At 36.1% G+C, this 20856-nt stretch overlaps 1 protein-coding gene across 1 annotated transcript; it reads right to left on the reverse strand.

The window, feature by feature from the left end:
* Positions 1-718: 718 nt before the first annotated feature.
* Positions 719-20164, reverse strand: Smp_074190 (hypothetical protein; the record flags this gene model as incomplete). The annotated part of the gene is made up of 3 exons (XM_018797858.1): positions 719-1291; positions 6603-6749; positions 19784-20164. 3 exons carry the CDS (start codon positions 20162-20164, stop codon positions 974-976), a joined length of 846 nt encoding a protein of 281 aa, XP_018652858.1. The 3' UTR covers positions 719-973.
* Positions 20165-20856: the final 692 nt, after the last annotated feature.

Below are 20856 nucleotides of genomic sequence, written 5' to 3' on the forward strand. Positions count from 1 at the left end.
CTTTGATCTTCCTATTCTCATTTGGCCTTCACGATTCCATGTGAGAGCTTGTCTTGTGACACAGTTGGGTGCTTTCCTCAATGTGTGTCTAGTCCACTTCTGGAACTTCTTCCTGATTTATTCCTCCACTGGAATCTGGTTTGTTCTCTCCCATAGTAGGTTGTTACTGACATAGTGTCTGGTAAACACATTCGAAGTATTTTGCGTAGACAATTGTTAATAAACACTTGTATCATCTGGATGATGGTTTTCGTAGTTCTTCAAGTTTCCGCCTCATACAGTAGAACTATGTTGACATTTGTATTGAAACTTGTGAGTTTGATGTTGATTGACAGACATTTGTTTTGAGTTTCAGATATTTTTCAATTATAGATTCGTTGCCCTTGCATTGCCGATCTACGTCTTCACATCTGCCTAGAACCTCTTTCAGGCTACTGCCGGTTTCAAGCCGGGATAAAGGAAGAGAGTTGGATATGGGGTTAGCGACCCGAAATTGTTACGAAGTAATAAATAACATGAACTTGAAACAAGCCAATCTCAGGATGAACATCGACCATATCATACAGGTATACATCTAACTCTACATTGAATTGATAGACAATATCAAAAGAAGAAGAAGAAAAAAAAGAGATTTATCATCCATAATTTACTATTGAACAATATTGAATTGAAAAAGAAAGAAAACTTTAACATAATGATGATTTAAACAATAAATAGAAATCATAAATGAAACTTTATTTTACAATATGAGATGATTCATGTACATTTGGATCAAATAGGTCAATGAAAGGGTCATTTAAGACAGATCGAAGTGATCCAAGACAATTGTACATTGAATAATGAATGATCGTCATGAAATGCACTCGAATTTGATTGTCTTCTTTTTTTTGTTTTATCAAGATTATATGATATAAGTTTGGCTTATAATTGCCATAGCAACTAATTTTTTTTTGTTTTTTTTATTGTTTGGTTCTCAATGAGCTTTTTGATTGACTTCAACAAATTGATGTATACCAAAACGAAATTTACATTTACCCCATGTTTCTATATAAACTATACGTTGATTTGATTTTAACATTGATTCAGTCCATATAAATGAACCTTGATCAGGACCATTTTGATGTATATGATTAGATTTTAATGATTCTTGTATAATAGTACCTAAATCACCTTCAAGATATTTAATTAATGTATTATCATGTATGGGATCTAAGAATAGTACACGAAGTCGTCCATACATTGATGTTCTTAGACGAAAACAACAATTCATTTCTTCTTCATCAATTTTTACCTAAAATGAACAATAACAACAACGTTTTCTAGGTTAATCGTATCAAATAGTTACTGACAGTTATATAATATACTCTGGTGGGTAAGGGTGTGGTGTGGTCTACTTATATCCTCATAAGTATTATATGATGATGATCAGACATAGAATGTATTTTGGCAGAAGACTGTTAAGGAAAGAACTGAAATGAAGCGCAATTGGTAGGAAAATGAATGAACGATGTAATTAGAGAAGATGGATTGATATTTACAAAATGAACACATAAATATTGGTACAATGGGGCACCTAATACATATGCGCCACGCAAATCTCATTTGATTTGTGTGAGTGATACTGCCCAGGTAACCAAATTGAAGCAGATAATTTTCTTAGGGGGCCACACCCGGAGACTTTGACATAAAGATTTGACCCACAATGCAGTAGACATCGTGAGGAGATGCATTCCCATGGTAACCGGTGACCAACGATTGATTCATACGCCATTTGTTCCCTCAGGATACTGGAGCCCATGTATACCATTGGTTTGGAATGAGGGTTTTCCAACTCCCCTAGGTGGACGCGCCGTGTCCACCAACCCGGTTAAAGTGCCAGGCGTTCGCTTTTTGTCCTCTCAATTTCGTAAACAACAGTAATACCACGATAGGGCAGTGAGTAAGACTTCCCTGGCAGAGGCTATATACGCGTGGCCATGTGAGAGCATTTGGAAAGGGAGACTGGACTTTCCCCACTCTCGGCCGTACCAGGGCATTTGGGAGCTACAGAAGGAACAGTGAAGATTGAGACAATTGGTTGTTATTTCGCCAATTAACTATTTGATGTATGGTTATCAGAATTTAGTGAGATAGTCTGTAAATTGTGCCTAAATACATTCAATTGTCCCCACTTGGGTTCTTGTTCACTACAAGGGTAATTTTGCATTGGTTTTCAAGAGAACCAGACACCATCTAAACTTTCACGTGACAACCCAAAGAGTACAACTCAATCCCGTTTAACAGGAGAGCCAGACACCCGAACAGTAAAGCTCAATCACGCCCCACAAGAGAACCAGACATTATATCGTGGGCTTCAACGCTACAATTTGAATAGTAAAGGTCAATCTTGTGGCACAACCACACAGGTACCCATCACCCTGGTGGACCATTCTCACCATTCAAATCGTACCAAACACTTTCAATCAATCTTTTTATTCATTTTATAGTTGAAAGTTACTTTTTAATATGTATTTGTTATTAAAAATTACATTTGAAGTCTTAATGTTTACTACATTTGTGTCTTAGATCCTTCATGTTGGACTGTGCTTCATTGAACACATTTATAGAAGGCAGCTAAAGATAAATTCACCCACAAGGGGATTTTCGTGGAGATTTTAGTAATTCTATATAGTTAAGATTGGTTGAGGTTAGACATTAACACCGTTGAATGCCGGCCAGCTCGGTGATCTATTGGTTAAGTGCTCTGGCGTGAGTCTGGTAGGCCCTGGGTTCGAATCCCTCGAGGCGGGATCATGGATGCGCACTGCTGAGGAGTTCCACAATAGGACGAATAATTACCAAAGTCATTGATGAGTGATGATTTGTTGAGTCTATCGAGTTAGCTAAGGTACATGTACTCATTGACTACAGTAAACAATTCCATAATAACAAATCAGTGATGCTATGTTATTTTTGAGCCCTAAGTATGGTAGAACCTCAAATAAAAACAAAACAGGGGTCCACAGTCCCTCAGTTTTAAATAAAAATAAAAGTTTGTGGAAATCGTAGTTCCATACTAGGACGAAACAGCCATACAGTGCTTCCAGATTTTGCATAATGGTCTAGCTTTAATCGACTCATGAATTCAACTATTAAATTACTGCAATTTCCACAAAACCCCTTTCTGACAATAATCATCATGTGCTTATTAGTGACTTGCTCCAAGATGTGCTTCCTGGAGTTTTAGTGAGAAGCTGTGACTAGTGGAGTCCAACCATGTCTGTTGTGAGGCAGTTACTCACTAAAAACAATGGTGAACGGTGGCGCAATTTCATGGGTTGGTTAAAGTTAGATATTAACACCTTCGGATATCAACTCAATGGTCTAGAGGTTAAGCGTTCTCCCGCCAGATCAAAGGTCTTGGGTCCGAATACCACCTGAGAGATGATAGATGCGTGCTGCTGAGGAGTCCCCTACCAAGATGAAACGGTGTTCCAGCGTTTCCATGTTTCCAATGCTGGTCTAGCCATTATTGAAACGAACATCATACTCAACGAACAAGTTAATGATCATTTGGACTCAGCAACTCAATGAACAAAGCTTTAATGTTTGAAGTGGTATATACTGGGTTTGAGTACTAATATTGGCACCAATGCTGGAATCCAAGTACATCAAGGCTATAAGTCTAAAACAGAAATAAACACACAGCTTAGATTCCACTATTAATCATAATCCATCTATTCAAAGTTGTTTATTTGGTTGACAGTAAATTCACTAAACCTAAAGATTGATTATTCATGTTTAAATGAATAGTTTCTATTTCATCATTAACCTAATAAATTAGGGGGAATGTAACAAAACAATGAATTTAGATTGAACATTGTAAAACTGATTTGCATAGATAAATATACAGTCAGTTTCTCATTTATTCTATATATCACAAGGGTGTTTTGTGGAGATTTTAGTTATTTTATAGAGTTGAGATCGTGAGTCAATTGAAGCTAGACCATCATGGAAAACTTGGAAGCATTGAACGGCCGTTTCATCCTATTGTGGGACTCCCCAGCAGTGCGTATTCACGATCTCACCTCGCGAGGTTCGAACCCAGGACCTACCAGTCTCGCGCCAAAGCACTTAACCGATAGACCGGAGACCGGCTCAGTGGTGTATTATTTAGGTTGAAATAATATAAGTACTTGATGTAAAGACGTTTACATATCTGGGAAGCATCATTGATGAACACGGTGGATCTGATACAGATGTGAAGGAGTGGATCGGCAATCAATTGAAGCTAGACCACCAAGGAAAACCACAATAGGACGAAACGGCCGTCCAGTGCTTCCAAGTTTCCCTTGTTGGTCTAGCTTCAATCGACTCACGCTTGCAACTATGAAAATACTGAAATCTCCACAAAACCCCTTCTTATAATAATAAGACCATTGTTTATCAATGACATTGAATGTAGATCACAAATAGACGATGGTTAGTATTGATCCTCTCATTTATAAACAAAGGGAACCTATCCTATCATTGATTGTTGATAAGCAATTTGCTTGCACTGAACTTATAAGTATAAAGATTGTACTAAACATTGTACAATTCAAATATTGAAGTAGTTTGCACTTCATTTTTGTTTGTACATACTTGTCATTTAAGATTATGGTTAGTAACTTTTCGATTGGGTTTTAAAAACTATGGGGAACAGTAAACCTCAAAGTGCATGAGAAAAAAAATTAATGATTTGTATTAGTCATAAACAATCAGAATTTTTTATCAGTATAGGGTTGAGTAGAATGTTAAGTTTTTGATTGAGAAGCACTGAATGGCCATTTCGTCTCATTACGGGACTCGTCAACGATGCGCACCCACGACCATGCACGCGGAATTCGAACCCAGGACCTATGATCACGTGGGGCGAACGCTTAACCTCTAGACCACTGAACCGAAATCCGACGGTGCAAATGTCTAACTTCAACCAATCCACGAAATTGCATGACCGGTCTTTCACTGTCTAAGATAGATACCTGTCTCTACTTAACACTGGTCAGCTCCACTGATCACAACTTTTCACTAGAACTATGACAATCACCTCACGAAGCTAGTTAATAGTGATCACATAGTAGCTCTCAGTATGAGGTTGTGGAGATTGTTGAGATTTTGACTGACATCATGAATCGATGAATGTTAGATCACAATTGAAAACTTGGAAGCACTGAACGGCCGTTCCATCCTATTATAGTACTCATATGTACTTATATGTACGATCATAATCACAATTCATTCAGTTGAATCACCTGATATATGACACAGTTTACAATCTTCCATTCTGTTCAATGTCTGTGTAGTACAATCATGATTTACTAACAGAGATTTCCTTTTGTCCATTTTGTTTCTTTGGTATGACTGACTAGATAGTTTTAAAGTTTTTAAAGTACGAGTCAGTTACCATCAAGATTGTTTCGTCTATTGTGCTAAGAAGATTGATTGTTGAGAACTATGGGTTTCCAGGACTCTTCCTGTTAACTTTATTTCTGAGCAAAAACCAACTGAACAGTGATCAATTTATTATACTGTTCGAACACTTTTAAATTAGTTGCCACTTTACAGTGGGTTTGTAAAAGCATGTTGATGAGTGTCAACTAATATAAAACTTAAATGTCAAACAGAATTTCTGACTGGTTACCTCTAAAAGGTATGCTAATGTTGTTAATATTTTAAGAAACATTCACTGATCCCAAGCACCCCCCCCCCATGTTGTATTTCCTCATTTCTGCAGCAATTTGGAAGACACTCTCGGTCTCCCACATCGTCTGGACGTTCCATGTATCTATAAAAATTGTTGCTCTGGTTGTTAGAAGTGGCATCGGCCTCATGACTTCCGAAGAATCTCGGCTTTCATCATGAGGTGTCATAATTATTCCTTCAACTCCCGAGGCAGAGTTGAAAAGGTGTAAAAAACATTTTTCTGGTTAGCGTTTTTTTAGGAAGTTAGTTTTCTATGGGATGGAGTCGCTAACCCCATGGCCAACCCTCCTCCTTTATCCGAGCTTGGGACAGGCAGTAGGCCCCGGAGGAGCTACAGGCGGATCTTTAAAGAAATTAGACAACTTTAAATTTTCTGTAGAAGGTTTTCAGCAGAAAATCCAACTAGACCTATTTTTCATCCTGGTTAACACCCATCAGTAAGGGGAACCTGTAATCTTTAAGGAATTTTTGCTGTACGTGAAACCTTAACTTGTGTCAGCTGCCTATACAAACCGAGAAAAAAAGTTTGATGGTTGCAGTTAAAGTGTAGTGAACACAAACTTAGATGGGGGGGTACAAAATTACAGTGTCTTAAATTATGAAAACCATACATCATATACGTCATTTGCATATCTTCTATCAGTTGTCCTTTATATCCTTCCAATTCTCAATTTCTTCATGTTTCCCTTTCTATTTTCTTCAGTTCAATCTTCTCAACCTTCTTTTGATAGGCATTCCAGTTTTGACCAGTGTTACATGCTACTTATATCCGTAAACATAAGTACCATTCATCACGGTAGCAATATTGTTTTAGTCAGTAGGAAATAATTTAAAATGAAGTCAAAACATCATATTTATGAAGAAACAAGCTAACTTACTTCAGCAGAAGCAGAATGTCTCGGTGGTACTGTGATACGTGTATCTACACCCCAAGCAAGTTCTTCTTCAGTTGATTGTCTTGTTGATGATTCAATTGAAATTTCATGTTTAAATCCAGCATTTGCTTCCATAATTGAATTGGGTAACTAAAAAGATCAGATTAGAAAGAGAATGCCAATAATTGATCAAAGTATAAAGTTTGCTAAAAATGAAGCGTTCCAGATAAATTTTGTCAATATGACTAATATTGAGTTACTTGGACTAATCGCAGTATAAAAACTTGAATAACTTCCATTTGAGTCGATTGGGGAATGGATAATGATGACAATCTAGTTAATGTTGGCGTCTTAAGTCATCAACTCCAGTGGCTTGCTCATGTTGTACAAATATCATCTTAGTGATTTCTAGATCGTGTATTATTTGTCAACACTGAGACCAGGTCAAGAACTCAGAAAGGTAATCCGTTTATGAAATGATATCATAGTACGAAAGATAGAAATGTAGAACTGACATTTATTGGTCCACTAAGATTCCTCAGTTACAGCTCTAGAGATCATTTAACTCAATTCCTTTAAATGTTGTTAGATATGGCTCAGAATAGAAACTGTGATTTATCTATTCTATTGAGTTCTTTGTAAAAGTAGGGTAAATTTCGTTGATTGAAACAGATCTACCCTGTTGAAGCAAAATGTACACCACATAAATAAAGAAGCGAGAAACGATAACAACAGTTCAAAGTTCGTTCTAGTGAGAGTTCGTGATGTGTGGACTTCAACCACATTGGGTATGAGATGATGATATATCAATAGGATTGGAAGTTGGTTGCACGATATCACAAACTGATTGAAGTCAAACACATAAACTACTGGGTACCTACCCAGTGATCCAAAATTTAAAGTAATTAAAAAGAGACCTGAAGGTCTCAAGCTTCATCCACTTAAATGAGATCGTGAATGTACACCTCCAAGGAGTCCCATACTAACAGAAAACACCTGTTTAGTGATTTCTGATTTTCAACAATTGTCTAAGACTAGTTATGATGATTACTGAGGAGCGATTTGATAAATGATACTATGACATCAGAAGGGGGTTTGTGGAGATTTTAGTAATTTTATATAGTTGAGATCATGAGTCAATTGAAGCTAGACCACCATCGAAAACCTGGAAGCACTGGACGGTCGTTTCGTCCTATTATGGGACGCCTCAGCAGTGCACATCCACGATCCCGTACTCGCGAGATTTGAACTCAGGACCTATCAGTCTCGCATGTGAGCGATTAACCTCGAGACCACTGAGGTAGTCGGCATCCAACGGTGTTTATGTCTAACTTCAACCAATCCACGATTTTGAGCGACCGTTGCCGGCTCAGTAGTCTATCGGTTAAGGGCTCCGGTTCGAGACTGGTAGGTCCTTGGTTCGAATCTCGCGAGTGCGGGATCGTAGATGTGCACTACTGAAGCGTCCCATAATAGGACGAAACGACTGTCCCAGTGCTTCCCAGGTTTTCCCATGGTGGTACTAGCTTCAAAATGTGCACCCCATGATTCAACTATGAAAATACTAAAATCTTCCCCCACAAACCCACCCTCTGATCTAAAATCCTAATTTATCGCTTATATATAGATGAACACCCTCAAGGTCATTTTAGCGTCACTCAAAGGTCATCCATAAATTACCCGTCGAATATAATTTATATCATTCAAAGTTCAATATGATACTGTTCATGTTTGTTTGTTTGTTTTTGTTTTGTTTTATTTTGTTCCAATATAGGATGACTCATTTTTTAAATATTTAAAACAAATTTAAATAATGTTGTTGCTTTTTTTAAAAAAAAATTGTGTATTTTTTGTATTTTATTTACACGGAAACTCATCAGTTTAAAGTCTAATTTATTTATCATTTAATAGATAAATAAATTTGTTTTAAATAGTTGAATTTATGAGTCGATTAAAGTTAGACCATTATGGAAAAATCTGGAAGCATTTGATGGAAGTTTCGTTTTAATAGTTGCACACTAGTGACTGGAGTTCTAATGACTAGCTGTGACTAGTGTAGCGTCGAGGTAGTGAATCACTGAGGGCAATGGTGGATGGTCACGCAATATCATGGATTAGTTGAAGTTAGACATGAACATCGTTAGACATCGATTCAATGGTCTAGAGGTTATAAATTGACACACGCAACCGAAGGTTTTAATTTCGAATTTCGTATGCGAGGTCATGGATCCTTATTTTTGAGGGGCCCTGTAATGAAACGAAATGAACGTTTCGTCCTAGTATTTACTTACTAGTGACTGGAGTTCTAATGAGTAGTCGTGACTAGTGTAGTTCAAACTGTGTCTGTTGTAGAGGTAGTGAATCATTGAAAACAATGGTAGACGGTCGCGTAATATCATGGATTAGTTGAAGTTAGACATGAATACAATTAGATATCAGTTCAGTGGTCTAGACGTTAAGCATTGACATATGTAACCGAAAGTTTTAGTTTGAAATTTCGTATGTGTGGTCATGGATCCTTTTTGTTGAGGGGTCCTATAATGAGACGAAACGGCGATCCAGTTCTTTACCATTATGGTTTAGCTTTAATCGACTTATCAGGTCAACTATGAAAAATTACTACAATCTCTATCAAACCAACTCAGCCTGTAGCTCTTCTAGAGTTACTGCCGTTCCCAAGCCCGAGTAAAGGAGGAGGGTTGAACATGGGGTTAGCGATCCTATCCTGTAGAAAGCTAACTCGTTAGAAAAAAACGCTAATCAGAAAAAAATAATTCTAGTCCATGAAAGCACCACTCTGTTAAGATAAATAAATCAATAATTCGAGACTGGTAGGTCCTGGGTTCGAATCTCGCGAGTGCGTGATCGTGGATGCGCACTGCTGAGGATTCCCATAATAGGACGAAACGGCCGTCCAGTGCTTCCAGGTTTTCGATGGAGGTCCAGCCCCAATTGACTCATGATTTTAACAGCGAAAATTCGAATATAGTAAACATTAAATTGTTTTAATGATTACGCCTTCTGTCATAAAATCTATCTCATTATCTATCTATTTATCCATTTATAATTCCTCCGTAATTCACTATGACAACGGATAAACATTAAAGAAATAGACTATACTGTCCGCTACTATAGTGACAGTGACTGTACTCATTTGCATAAAATTAATCAATATTGATATATGGATTTTTTGATTTTTTTTGTTGTTTTTTTTTTGTTTTTTTGAACGATTAAAATCTTTCAATAAAAAATTTATTTTTTTCAAAAAAAAATCAATAAATCAAAGATGATTTGATTAAATTTTAAAGAATTTTTATTCGTTGAGTTACTAAGTGAAAAATAGTTAGTTAGTTAGTTGCTAAGTGTTGATTGAAGAATCTTAAAAGCATAATTGATTTCAAAGATGGATAGTGGCTAGTAGTAGAATCCAGTTTGATGCGCGTTTCGTCCTATTTGGAACTCGTCAGCTGTGGATGGACCTGCATCTGAGTTGTTGGTCACTCTGGAACTCGACCACATAGTACCTTTCGCTTCAAATACCATCGCGTTATCCACTCGGTAACTGAGTCCTGATAGCCACTTGCTTGTACAAACAAACGATACTAAATGAATTTCAACGTCACCCCATCGCACAAGCAAGTGGCTATCAGGACTCAGTAACTGAATGGATAACGTGATGGCGTTTGAAGCGTAAGGTTCTGGGTTCGAGTCCCAGAGTGAACATCAACAAGTCTGTGATGCAGGTACATCCACAGCTGACGAGTCCCAAATAGGACGAAACGTGCACCCTGGATTCCACTGTTAGCCACTATCCATCTTTGCTTAGAATGCTTGTGAATTAAGGCTATATTGAGGCAATACGCACAGTATGCACATATGCCAATTAGAGACTGACCAATCGCAGTCCTAAAAACATCAATAGGAAGATTCAAACAAACAATACTAGGTGGATAATTGATTTAATTTATAGTGAAAGAGAATATAATTGGAGACAATTGAATGTATTCAAATATATAATTACGGGACTTTTTAAAGAAAATCTAAGAACTATACAGTAAATGACTATTCGTTTTCACAGTAATCATCCTTTGTTCTTATTCTGTTTTCTTTGATCTTTTTAACCTTCTATTAGTAGGTATTTCACTTATGATTGATGATATATACTACTTATATCTATCGATATCAGTAACACATACCATACCATTATGAATATTTATAATGACGATTCGAACTCTGTAGTTCAGTAGATATTGACTTCAAATCTCAGTATGGATAAACATTAGAATGGATTTCTGAAAGCTTTTCTGACAACTTATGACAGATTCATATCAATCCTTTCATGAGATGGAACACTTCTGATTGATTCATTCAGGAATTGAGTACGATTGAGAATAATTGAACTACTAATTCAGCAGCTATTCATGTTAAATCACGAATTCACGTCAATCATATCAATTCTGACATGTTAGAAATAAGTAAGCTATGAATTCTTATCAGTATTGTCAGTATTTTGATTGTGAATAAAGTAAGAAAAGCTTGAGAATTGATCATTTTGAGGTTCGCTTTATATCAGTATGTGGTTTTGTGGAGATTACAGGCATTTTTGTAGAATTTAAAAAGCGAACTGATGTTAGATCTTTGTTGAAAACCTGGAAGCACTGAAAGTCTGTTTCGCCTTAATATGGAACTCAACAAGAATGGATATCCACGACACTGCATCTGGGAATCGAACTCAGGACATTCAGTTTCATTTGTAAACGCTCAATCTCTAGACCACTAGGCTCGCATTCAACGGTGTTAATACCTAACTTTAATCAATTCGATAAATTGCTTAAATATCACCTTTTGGATAACTATCTAACACATTCAACAGGGTTGGTGTTATATCTAGAGCTTTGATTCTTACTATGCCGCGTACTACTAGACTATTTGAACGATAGAACCCGCAACGTCGCAAGAGAGAGAACAGAAGACTAGTAAGTAGGAACTTTTATTCCCCAAAACAGTGTCAAAATATGGTATAGAAATCTCATGTATTTATAGTTATTGGCTGAATGTAAATCATCATTTCGGTCAACCAATAGGCACATAGGGGTCATTCTTATCCATCCAACTGGGAAGCTACACGTCGACATTCTAGAATATTCCCCTAGCAGTGATTGGATGGAATATGTCCGGCTCTTTCTGGGCTTCGTAAGGCTTCCTAGAGTTTACCAACGAGCCGTCCTTACAGTTGGTCATGGATGGGTACTACTGAATAGTCTCAAACTAGTACGAAATATCCATCTAAGTACCTCCAGGTTTCTAATGATGATTTAACTAACATCAATTCGTGATTAAAAGTTTATGAAAGTTAGTTGATATTATGTAATAGCATAAGCCAGTAACGAAGGAAACGCATTTCTTCAGTAAACCATTGGTCTACATTGTTCTTTTCAAAGTATACACATACTTTTCACATTGTTACCAGGTATATTATTGAAGGAATTAACACTGATAGACAACACATTACTGACGATATCTAAATCTACATACCGATGAAGTGTTTATTAATCACCATATTAGCGGCATATCAATGAGGAAAGAAGTGTTTCTTGATTGATTTACATTATCAACACAATTCACCTTAGTATCAATAAACACTTCACATGATATTCTGCCAATACAATCTTAATCCTATTCCATGATGACCTACTAAACTTATTTTCATTAGTGTCAAGCTTCTGAAAACACTTTGCTTCCAAATGACTCAAAAAAAGCAACTTACAGTTAACAGAGATCTCTTCTTATTCCTATTTAGCCAACCTAAGAATTGAATTCTAGTACATGAATGACTAAATAGTACCGAATAGAAATTTCACTAAATCTAGTTTAAACTCGATATACACAAAGGGTAAAGCAAGATTCTCCGATACAACACAACATGTACAGATCGAATTACACTTGACGGAGAGGCTTTTGAGGATGTAAAAGCCTTTACATATCTGGGCAGCATCATTGATGAAAACGGTCGATCTAATATAGATGTGAAGGCGTGGATCGGCAAAGCAAGAGTAGCATATTTACAACTAAAGAACATGTAGAACTCATTAAAACTGTCTGTCAACCAACACCAAACTCATAACTTTCAATACAAATGTCAAGGTACTTCTACTGTATGAGGCGAAAACTTGAAGAACTACGAAAACCATCATCCAGAACATACAAGTGTTGATTAACAGTTGTCTACGCAAAATACTTCGCATCCGCTGACCAGACACTATCTATCAGCGACAACCAACTATGGGAGAGAACAAACCAGATTCCAGCGGAGGAAGAAATCAGGAAGAATCGCTGTAAGTGGGTATGGCACACTTTGAGGAAATCACTCAACTGCATCACAAGGCAAACTCTCACATGGAATCCTGAAGGCCAACTGAGAACAGGAAGATCAAAGAACATATTACGCCGAGAAATGGAAACTATCATGAGAAGAATGAAGAACAACTGGATAAAACTAGAAAGGAAGGCCAAGGACATATAAACGATTCAAAATTGAAGAAATTTCTGATTGGTTCAATGATTATATAAACTGTATACAAATAAATAAGTAAACAAACAAACATTCTTATCTATAATATAATCAAAGGGAAACCTAATCTATATTATCAATAAAGAAGGGAAAGATGATTGATATTCGATATTAATTGTATGTAAGCAAGATTGATTTATAGCAATTAATGCTGATGATGCCATCCAGAAGAAGGACGAAAACTCCACGACCAAATCATCCAGCTTAGAGAACAAAACTTCATCAAGAAGAAAAAAGCAATTCATCCCTTTATCAGAAAGGGGTTTTGTGAAGATTTTAGTAATTTCATATAGTTGAGATCATGAGATATCTCCTGGAGTTCTAGTGAGAAACAGTAACCAGTGGAGTTCAACCAGATCTGTTGTGAGATAGTAACTCACTGAAGACAATGGTGGACGGTCGCCCAATTTAGTGGATTGGTTGAAATTCGAGATTAATACCGTTAGATGCCGGCTAGCTAAGTCGTCTAGCGGTCAAGTGCTCGCGCGCGAGACTGATATTGTCCTGGATTCGAATCTCACAAGGCGAGATCTTCGACGCGTACTGCTGAGGAGTCCCACAATAAGACGAAACGGCCTTCCATTGCTTCCAGGTTTTCCATGGTGGTCGAGCTTCAATTGACTCATGTTTTCAACTATATAAAATTAATCCCTTTTTATAAATTTCAATAGTGTAATAAGATGATGAATATTATCAGAATTATGTGATGATACATATACATATAGTGTAATATATTCTAAACAATCTGATATGCTAAAGTTTATTGAAGCCTTAGCCATACGAAGATTCAAACCCCCCTTTGTGTATCAAAAACAGTTTGTTCCCACCTTAAACCTACCCTAGTGATATCAGCTTATTATCCAGAGTGATTAGGTTTCAAATAGTTTTCACATTATTATTATTATCATCCTTGTCTCTTCTTACCTCCCCCCCATTTCCAGTCTAGTTGACCTTTTATTTCTATATATAAATGTTCTTAACAAGTATATCAGGTGTGATCAGATTGTTCGAAATGTATTGCGCTAATATACTTCTACTTCATCTAGCTCAGATAACAAAACTTTATCAAAAGCGCTAATATATAAACCACCATGGAAATCATGGAAGCACAGGACGGCCGTTTGGTCTTATTGTGGGACTCCTCAAAAGTCAGAATACACGATCCCGCCTCACGAGATTCGAACACTGGACCCAACAGTCTCGCGTGTGAGCGATTAACCTCTAGACCACTTAGCTGACCGGCATTCGACAGTGTTATTCTCTAACTTCAACTAATCCACGAAATTGAGCGACACATACACTATTGTCTTCAATGAATTACTATCTCACAACAGACCTGGTTGAACTCCACTGGTCACTGTTAAATATAAGTTTATGTATATATGAATTCTAATTACATTTTTTTTCATCTAATGATGTTGTTACTATTCGATTGTTTAAATTAAACTTAATCTATTTGAATTTTAAAGAATGATGAGAAATTAAGTTTTTTTTCTATTAAATTTCATTGATTGATTCTTTTTAACAAGGGGTATTTAATAAAACCTATTTCTAATAACAAACCAATCAGCTACATGATTGAAGGTCATAGTTCAAAGAGCGAAATTTAAATTTTAAGAAAACGCGATAACAGTAAGAAAAATCTAACAATATTCATTAATTAAGATGATTAAAATCTATAACCAAGATAAGATCAAAGAGATAAGTTTGATAGTGATAAGTTAACATTGTTTAAAAATTTGCCAAGGTCATTTATAGATTCCTTAGATTTTGAAATTGACAAGTTGTTTATATGAGCAAAGATGGATAGTGGCTAGCAATGGAATCCACAAAGCGCGTTTCGTCCTATTCGGGACTCGTCAGCTGGATGTACCTACATTTCAGAGTCGATGTTCACTCTGGGACTCGAACCCAGTATTGTTCGCTTCAAACGCCATCTCGTTATCCACTTAGCTACTGAGTCCTGATAGCTACTTGTTTGTGCAATGGAGTGAAGTTGGAATTTACTTAGTATTGTTTGTTTGGATCTCCCCATTGATGTTTTTAGGATTGCAACTGGTCAGTCTCCAATTGGCATATGTACATACTGTGCGTATTGCCTCGATATAGCTTAAATTCACAAGTGGGAAGATCCAAACAAAAAATAATAAGTAAATTTTGTTTATATAAGTGTTTATTAGTATAACTACAAAACCCTATCCCCATTCTCATTCAAACAACGAAACTATAATTGATGGATGAACCAATCTGATAACAAGATAACAGATCTTGGATTTTGGCCAAGTAGCATCTTGACATTTTTGCTGACGTACCTTTATGTCTGAAAAGATGATCCTCAGATTCAGCTGCATCATCATATGCTGCGACCCGTCAACTTTATTCTTGAGACTAGTTCATTTGCCGAATGACGTCTTACTAGTTACGTAGATACTCTCTTATATACTCTTAGGCGTCACTCAAAGGTCGGTCATATATGATAGTCTCATCGCCCAAACTCCTAATTTCAATTCCTATTACTAAACCAGACTTCTTACAGATTCCATCAATATTATTGCATCCTGATTGGTTAAATACTGACCTTACTTTCCCAAGGTTAGTTAGAAGTCGGTGAAGGTCATCAGTTTATCAAAATAAATAAATAACTGAATTGAAACTTTAAATAAGTCGGTACCATAAACTTTCAATTCAGATTTCATAACAGTTAGATTAGTAAATATACTTAAAAAAGAAAGATATTAGGCAGATCTAACAGCGATCAAGACCGTATAATTGGACATTGATTACCATTAAATGAACAGATAGGGAGGGGGGTAATTCAATCAGTAATTAACTTTTTATCAAGATCGAAATTTTCTGTGTATTGAAGAGTTGAAGAATCAGATAAAACAATTATTTATTTTATAGTTGAGATCATGAATCATTTGAAGCTAGATCACCGTGAAAAACCTGGAAGCACTGGATGGCTGTTTCATCCCATTATGGGACTCCTCAGCAGTCCACATCAACGATCCGCCTAGCGAGATTTGAACGCAGAACCTAATTGTCTCGCGTATGATCTCTGGAGGCGGTATTCAAATATTACAAACAAAATAATTTGTGATTACAATTTATCAATGAAAATCTGTACATATTTGTATTCAACTCATTGATAAATTGATGATGTCTAAGTTTGGAAAAGCATTTTGGTGTTTCATACATGTGACCTATTTGACTTTTTCATCTGACTGTTCAGTTTATTACGATATGATACACTACCATTTTAATTAAAAAGGGTTACTAAGTGTTATAATAGTCGGAGTTTACTCGTCTGACATAGTCTTCAGAACCAGTCACACATCAAATCAAGACTCAAATACCTCAATTTGCACCACGAATCATCTAACATGACCAAGATACTAAAGTATGCAGAGATAGAGCATGCACCTTGGAATGTGCTTTGAACCAAAATACAATCTCGTTCCCCTTTAACTGAATAAGTCAAGAAACAATGATAAGAAGAGTCGACATCGAAGGATCAAAAAGCGACGTTCCTATGAACACTTGATCCCCACAAGCCGGTTATAACAATAATCGATCATCTGTTTCCTTAAAAAAACTTAACTACTTTTATTCATCTGATAAACAATCTATGTAGACATCCGAACACGATGAAGATCGAGAGTAACAATGCAATGTGCGTGTGTGTGTATCTTTTGCGCATCAAAGATTTTAATCACAACAAAAAGAAAACGGATTGAATAATGCTTCCTGGTTTTAAACTCTTCTGTAGTTCCTGGCAATGTTTGAAAAAGTAAATCTCTTAGAAAAGAAATAAATCTTCTTCTCTAAAAGTGACAAATAGGATCCAATTAATCTTACATGCTTAAAGTATTCCTTCTAGTTGTTTTCAATTTATCAGTCCAATACATACACTTAGTTCTCTCTCATAACAACTGATAACATAGTAAAAATAAGTCCAGCTTATCTTTTCCTACCCATGACAGAGTGGGTTGAAGAATGCTAGTCGGCAGCCTATGCTCCATTGGGAGTAACAGGCGTAAGTAAGTAAGTAAGTAAGATCTTTTCCTAGGAGATGTATTCATTGTTAAACTTGAAAAGATCAAACGTTTAAAGGTGGGATTGATAAAATGGTGTATTATGTGAGGTATGCTGAAGAACCTTCTATTGCAATATAATGGTGAAACTATAGGCAATATCCAGTTTACAATGGAATATGAAAAAGATGACAAATTTCCCTTTCTTGATTTCACCATACCAGGAGGAAGGATAGTATAGTTTGATATTCAGTTTGTTGAAAAAGATATATGAGATAGTATTTATCTGAATAATAATAGCTTTTATGAGTAAAGATGGATAGTGGCTAGCAGTAGAATCCAGGACGCGCATTTCGACTTATTTGGGACTCGTCAGTTGGATGTGCCTGTATATCAAGGTTGATCTTCACTCTGGGACTCGAACCCAGTTCCGTTCGCTTCAAACGCCATCGCGTTATCCGCTCGACCACTGAGTCCTGATAGCTACTTGCTTGTGCAGTGGGGTGACGAAACGTGAGTCTTGGATTTCACTGCTAGTCACTATCTATCTTTGCTCATAAAGCTTGCGACTTCAGACAATATCAAGGCAGTCCGCACAGGATGCACATATGCCAAGAAGAGACTGATCAATTGCAGTCCTAAATAACAATGGGAAGATACAAATAAACAACACCAAGTGAAGAAACCTATTTTCATTCAACTTGTATGACACTATTACAGTTACACAACAAACAAATGATTAAAAACTTCACTAAACAAAAACATTTCCTGCAACCAAACTGATTACCCTATATAAAACATTATATTCTTTACTCTAGTCAAAGATCGATCGGTACACCTATTATATGCTACCATCAACTGTGTATACAAATTAATATGTACCTGTCGAAGCAGTTAAACCGATAGAACAGAAAGTATACGCTAGGTTCGATTCCAAGAATATATCCTAAAACCGTTACAGTTCATTGGGATTAATAGCTTTTAACAATACTGTTGCTAAACATTAGATTAATAGAATGAAATCTTTCAACATCGTGAGGAGAAGCAGTCCCATGGTAGTCGGTGACCAATGATTGATTCATACGCCATTTGTTCCTTTAGGATACTGGAACCCATGTGCACCATTGGTTTGGAATCAGGGTTTTCCAACTCCCCTAAGTGGATTTTCCGTGTCCACCAACCCGTTTAGAGCGCTGGACATTCGCTTTTCGTCCTCTCAATTTCGTACACAACACCCGTGGTGCGAAAAGGCAGTGAGTAGGACTTCCTTGGCAGAGGCTGTATACGCATGTCCGTGTAAGAGCATTTCGAGAGAGAGGGAGGGCCCTCCCCCTCATCTCTTAAATCTAGAAATTTGTTTTTAACTAGTGGATCTTAACTCATGTTATTATTATCCGTGATCAACTTATGTTCGACCACTTTATTACATAATCAAATAATTATCTTAGTTCTGTAATCTCTTGTTACTATGATAATCCAGAATATTCTCTCACATATTCTGTTTATTCACAGTACTTATTGTATGCGTTTAATCTCATTATTCTATCATAATGATACAAATATATTTTAACTGTCATCAGTAAGTAGACCGTGCGATGTTGATTGTGAAACAATATAAGTTGTAAGCAGCTGATGAGAACCTAACAAAATAAAATGTATTCACGTTATTCGATTTAATTCTTTATTCCTGCTTTCGAAAATCGTTCCATCTGAGGATCATACAAAACTAAATCCTTGTCTTAAAATTCTCACTTGATGAATAATCTCCGGAAGATAGGGAAACATTCATGTACCTGGTCATCATCATCGATGAAGAAGGAAGATCTGATGGAGATGTGAAGGCAAGGATTGGCAAAGTAATTGAAGCAATTGAAGAACATGTAGAACTAAAAACAACTGTCAACAAATCTCAAAGTCACAATCTTTAATACGGACGTCAAGTCAGTTAATTCTACTGTACTCAGCTGAAACTTGAAGAACTACTACAACCATCATCAAAAATGTACAAGTATTTATAAACAATTGTCTGTGCAAGATACTCCAGATCTGTTGACAGGACACTATCAGCAAGAACTTATTCTAAGAAAGAACAGATCAGCTTCCATCTAAAGAAGAAATTAAGAAAACAAGTTTGAAGTGAATATGATACACATTACAGAAATCCCTAAACTGCATCACAAGGCAATTGCTAACTCCAAATCTTTAAGGAAGAAGGATAAGAGGAAGGCCAAAGAACACAATGGAATTCAACCTTATCAAGTGTAAGGAAGGTACCCACTGAAGAGCTAACTGAAGTTACACTCGTGCATCATCGAAGTCTCACTCAGTGGTCTAGAAGTTAGGGATCTTCTCACAAGAATGAAGGTCCTTGGTTCGATTCCCTATGGAATGGTATTGTATATACACTTCTATGAAAAGGATGAATACCAACTGGAAAGAACTGGAAATGATTAGATAGAACAAAGTTGTATAGAGACTTCTGATAGGCAGCCTATTCTCCTTCACAAGGACTAACAAGACTAAATAAGTAAGTAACTAAGGTAAGATAACAATGTATAGTTAAACACTTTTCTACTTACCGCTAATTTCAATGATAATTCTTTAGATAATATAACACCTTTTTGTATTTCAATTTCAGCTATTGAACGTGTACAACGTTCTGTATGAAAATTATATTCTTGTTCATTATCTGTATTATTTTTAAAGGTTGTTGAAAACAATACGTAGGATTTAGGTAATTTCATTGTTACATGATCATAATATTCTGGTTTATCATGATTAATATGTATATCATCCCATATAAAACGTAGTACCAGTTCAATTGGATCATATTTCTTTTGTTCTTTTGTACTAGTTAAATGATACATATTAATTGCCCATAATTTTAAACAATTTGGTAAATCAAATAAGTCAGGTTCTTTGGAGGTTATAGGTTGTTTAGATATTGCAGGTCTATTCATTCTATGGATGAATGATTTCAACGAAAGATAAAGAAGATATGAAACATTCTCATTGAATTTGAATGTTTATATTATTCCTTTAATCCTATTGGTTAATAATTAGAAAATCGAATTGACCAATCAAAATCATTCAATCTGTATATGAATATTGGCAATAAGAATAGTAGTTGCCGTGGTTATAATGGTAGTAGTAGTACTAATAGTGGTATCAGTAGTATGTGTCTGTTTCCATGTTGTTAATATATTTCTGGCTTATCATTGTTGTTTATTTAGGTAGCAATAATATTTCTACATTTGTATGTATGTGTATAGATGTATATGTATGTGTGAGTGTGTTTGTAGATTATTACATTTAGACCCCCCCGCCATGTTATGTATATTAAATAGATGATAAAGAGGGTGAGTGTTTGTGTGTGTGTGTGTTTGTACATGGGTATGATACGATTTGATCAGTTAGTTCCAATTTTTTTTCGGAGTATATTTTGTCTCTTGTTGTATTTATAACCTAAAGGGACATTTTTAATGTATAATTTAGCTAAGAAAATATCTTCGAAAATTATTATGATTATGGGGATTTATGAAGATTGTAGTATTTTAATAATCGAGTTTACCACTCAATCTAAACTAGACTACCACGGATGGCCATTTTGTCCTAGTATGGGACTGCTCAGTAGTGCATATCCACGCCTCCG

This window comes from Schistosoma mansoni, chromosome 6 (genome assembly GCF_000237925.1).
Source record: "Schistosoma mansoni strain Puerto Rico chromosome 6, complete genome".
Lineage (NCBI taxonomy): Eukaryota > Metazoa > Platyhelminthes > Trematoda > Strigeidida > Schistosomatidae > Schistosoma > Schistosoma mansoni.